The 4,060-nt window shown below is 42.5% G+C and overlaps 1 protein-coding gene across 3 annotated transcripts in view; it reads left to right on the top strand.

The window, feature by feature from the left end:
• The window catches only part of RIC3 (RIC3 acetylcholine receptor chaperone), a 41,903-nt gene extending 38,605 nt beyond the window's left edge, over positions 1-3,298 (top strand). For all 3 annotated transcript variants that reach the window (XM_003781076.2, XM_012803288.1, XM_012803281.1), the window contains one exon: positions 2,859-3,298. In XM_003781076.2, the coding sequence (XP_003781124.1) occupies positions 2,859-3,298 (440 nt within the window). The remainder of the gene's footprint in view (positions 1-2,858) is intronic.
• Positions 3,299-4,060: the final 762 nt, after the last annotated feature.

Below are 4,060 nucleotides of genomic sequence, written 5' to 3'. Positions count from 1 at the left end.
TTTCAGTTTTTGGCCGTGACTGGGTTTGAACCCACCACCTCCGGCATATGGGGCTGGTGCCCTACTCCTTTGAGCCACAGGCACCACCCTATCTCTATTTCTTTAGGGTCTGTTTGTGACGATTTTTATTCATTTGTGTGATCATGCTTCCTTGATTATTCTTGGCTGTGCACTGGTATCTGCACATTTGAAGAAGCAGGAACTTATAACAGTCTTTGTAGATGGCTTTATCTGAGAATATCATTCACCAGTCAGCCCATTCTAGAGTTGGTATGATCTGTAGGAAGTCTTGTTACTGAAGTGTTCAGGCTGGCCGGCCTGGTGTTAAGTCTGTTGTGTTAGGCCTGAAGCCTAGATCCAGTAAGGTTGACCTATTGATTGCATAATTGAGGGTGGTCCTGGAGCATCAATCCATGTACATGAGATTATGCCTGGGGCCTGTATCTTGAGGGAGGGGCTGGTCTGAAGTCTAGCTATACAGGGCTGACTTTAAGCTAGAGTACGTCTTGAGCTTGAGTCTGCAGAAGCCAAATAGGTACTAGGATGGTCATGGTGGCCTGCTACACTGGGACAGGCCTGGAGCCTGAGTCCATAGGGGCTTGCTTGGGGTTAAGGCAGTCCTGGTGCTTGAGTCTGCATGGTTGTGCCTCAATGCAGTATCCATGAGAGCTGATTTGCATCCTGGGGCCGTGGGGCCCAAGCTGGACCCAGGTTCATAGGGGTAGTCCTGGAGCCTGGAGTTGTTTGGACTAGCCCAACATTGGGGTCTGCAGGACCAACTTGATACTGAGCAGGCCTGTATCCATGGGTGATAGCCTGGTACCTGAAGCTACTAGGGATGCCAACCTGGTGCTGGGGTAGACCTAGAGCCTGGGGCCACAGTTGCTGGCCTTGCACTCAAATGGCCACATGAAGTCTATCTGCAGGGGCTAGCCTCAAGGCTGGGGGCAGGTACAGGTATGATGATGAAGGTTTTCAGGGTGGATCTGCTACCTAGGGCTGAAGTAGGTCTGGAACCTGAGTCTTTATGGCCTTTCCTCTTAAACTAAGCAGATAATCAATGAAAATCCAAAGGTAAGCTTTGTTGCTGGTGTGAGGAGAAGGTAGGGGCATGCCAGCAAATGGACTTCTCTTAAGCATTGGGTGGTCAGCATCTAACAAGTAAGCAGCTTCCCCAGTCCCTGTCCTTGACCAAGTAGCCTGTGAGTCCCTTGGGTAGGTTAGCATTACATCCACAGCAAGTTAAGTCTCAGAATAAAGACTGCATTGGCAAGATTCTTAATACACTATTGTCAGAGCTGGTGAGGATATTATAAGATGGGCAGTTTTTACATCACTGGTAGGACTAAAAATTTATACCACTCTTCTGGAAAGTAATTTGGCAGAGTATAAAAAGGGCTTTTAAAATGTCAATTTCTTTTGGTCTAGTTTTCATATTATAGAATTCTATCTTAAAGAATTAAGGAAGTGGTCATGGATTTACACTCAGATAATATAACTGCTATAATACTTATAATAGGGGAGAATTGGAAAGAATCTTTCTTGCAGAAGAGGAATGGTAAATCATGTCAATTATGTAGCTATATGGTGAGATATAATATTTTGCAGACAACTTTCAAGTGCTTAATGACATGGAAAAATGCACACAATATAATGTTGAATAAGAAAAATCAGGATATAACATTTTAGGCATAGTATGGTCCTCCTTTATTTATTAAAAAGGGGGAGAATATATGTTTATATATGGTAAAAAGCCTAAAAGTAAATACAGCAAATTATTATTACCAGTGGTGGGATTGTGAATGGCATGTGTTTTCTTTTTTAAACCTGTCTGTACTTTTTCAAATTTTCTACAAGTAAGTCTATGTGACTTTTATAGTCAGAAAATAACAGTAAATGTAGAAATGTCTCTGTACACCTTACACTGCACCCAAAAAAGACCACAATTTTTCACAATTTGTAGGCAAAAAATAGTTTATGTTAGGGTTGAATTTGCCAATTATCATAATCTGCAAATGGGTTCTGAATCTTCCAGCTTTTTGCATTGTGTCGTGAGCATGGCCACTGTTGCCAGCACTGGCATGTGAGCTCAGCATGGCCCATCTGCTGCTCAGGCTCGCTTGGCTGACACAGATTTATTTCATTTCATTCCTTAATTTGGCAACATTTTCTCCTTTCTCATTATCATAGCTGGGATTCAGTACCAGTGTTACTCATTTTGTTTACCAGTTTGTTGTTTTCTTTTGTTCCATTTTGTGAAGATGAAGAAGCCAACAATAGCTATTCTGTCTTCTGAAAATGCAGTGCTTGTCCTTTGGGATCTTGGGCACGTCTTGCTAAAGCACTTCCTATTTCTGACACTTGCAAGCCATTTCAATTGTTTTGATAAAAAGAAAGCTGCATAGTGTATTTTTCAAAGAGCTTAGCATTCCTTTCCTCTCTTCCCCTCCCCCAAGAAAGATTTGGAAATGCTTCCAAATAGAAATATAAACATTAGCCTCGAGCTGTGCTCTCTCCATCTGGTATTTGGTGCATTTTTTAAAATAAAGGCTCATATTGTTTGTTTAATCTCCATCAGTACTGCAGAAGCACAGGGTATGAGATTTACTCTGCCCAAGCTCCCTACACTTAAGAAAGGATTTTATCTCAATTGGTTTATATTTCGAAGAGCACTGGGATTGTCAGACAGATTGCTAAGAATTTGCTTAAATGAAACTTTAAACTACTGGAATCGTTTTAGAGATTTCTTGAATGGATTTGGTAGGATAAGATGGCTGCTGCCTGAGAATCCTCTTTGAGACTGACACTCTTTTTTCGAAGAGACATTCTTTGTAAGATTGTGCTACTTTTCTCTCTAGGTTACCCTGAAGAAACTTATCCAATTTATGACCTTTCAGACTGTATCAAGCATAGGCAAGAAACAATCCTGGTGGATTATCCTGACCCAAAAGAGCCTTCTGCTGAAGAAATAGCTGAAAGAATGGGACTGAGAGAAGAGGAAGAATCAGGCCATTTGGGTTGGGAAAGTCTGCCCACTGACCCCAGAATCCAGGAAGAAAATTCTGTTACCTCAAGTGACCCTAAAGGAGAAACACATTCCTGCTGTTTTCATGAAGAAGAGGATCCTGCTGTCTTGGCAGAGAATGCTGGATTTAATGCAGATAGCTACCATGAGCAAGAGGAAACCACCAAAGAAGAGTGGTCCCAAGACTTTAGAGAGGAAAGTTTAGGTAGCAACGCTGATAAACTATTTACAGGTAGCATGTTGAGAAAGCGTAACCCCCAAGGTTTAGAGTGAAAAGGTTTGGAGTCTGGGGAAGTATCCCTTACTCTAGTCCTCAAGGTGACCTTTCTCTCCTCAGATTTCTTCCTTGGCCCTGTACTCTGTACTTCTCTGTGTTCAGATGTCATAGCTATCAGGCCACTACTATGGATATCACGTATCTTTCCTGGTACTCACACACCTGTTACTGCGTAAAACGTGGACATTAGTGTGAACACATGACAGCTTTGCTCTTTCTCTTCCTACTTTCCCCCATCAGAGAAGTTGATCCATTGACTAATTACATTTGGTCTGTAGTAATTTCAGATGGGACTGTTGGGGCAAAGGTCCAACTTCCTGCTAGGTGAACAATGATTTACCTGTGAACAAACTCAGCTTGTATATGATGAGAACTTAAGGTTGCATGAGTGAAGATTTTAGTTGTCAAGATGCCTTATTCTTTGGGCCTTAAGCAGGTTAGTGATCCCCTGGGGAGAAGAGGACATTTTATCTGTGGGGATGATGGGCCCAGTGCAGGGTAAGACTGTTGCTGAGCTAGAGATTCTTCCTTGCAGTGAGGGTCTTCCTAGGAGCACTGATGGCTGTCTCAGACATCCTTTTTCTCCAGAGTCCAGAGGCCTGTACGGGGGTGTTTTGCTCTGATATTGCCAAGATCTCTAACTTTCTTTACTTTATTCTGCTTAACAGAACTGATGAACCCAGAAGTACCTTTGCATCTCTGGTCTTTAGTGGCCAGAGGGAGCTTTAGATAGAGACTTTAGTCCCTGCAAAGCCAAG

Source organism: Otolemur garnettii, unplaced genomic scaffold (assembly GCF_000181295.1).
Source record: "Otolemur garnettii isolate 467f Iridium unplaced genomic scaffold, OtoGar3 scaffold00001, whole genome shotgun sequence".
Classification (NCBI taxonomy): domain Eukaryota; kingdom Metazoa; phylum Chordata; class Mammalia; order Primates; family Galagidae; genus Otolemur; species Otolemur garnettii.
The sequence above is the reverse complement of the archived record's forward strand: the minus strand, read 5'-3'. Positions and strand labels throughout refer to the sequence as shown.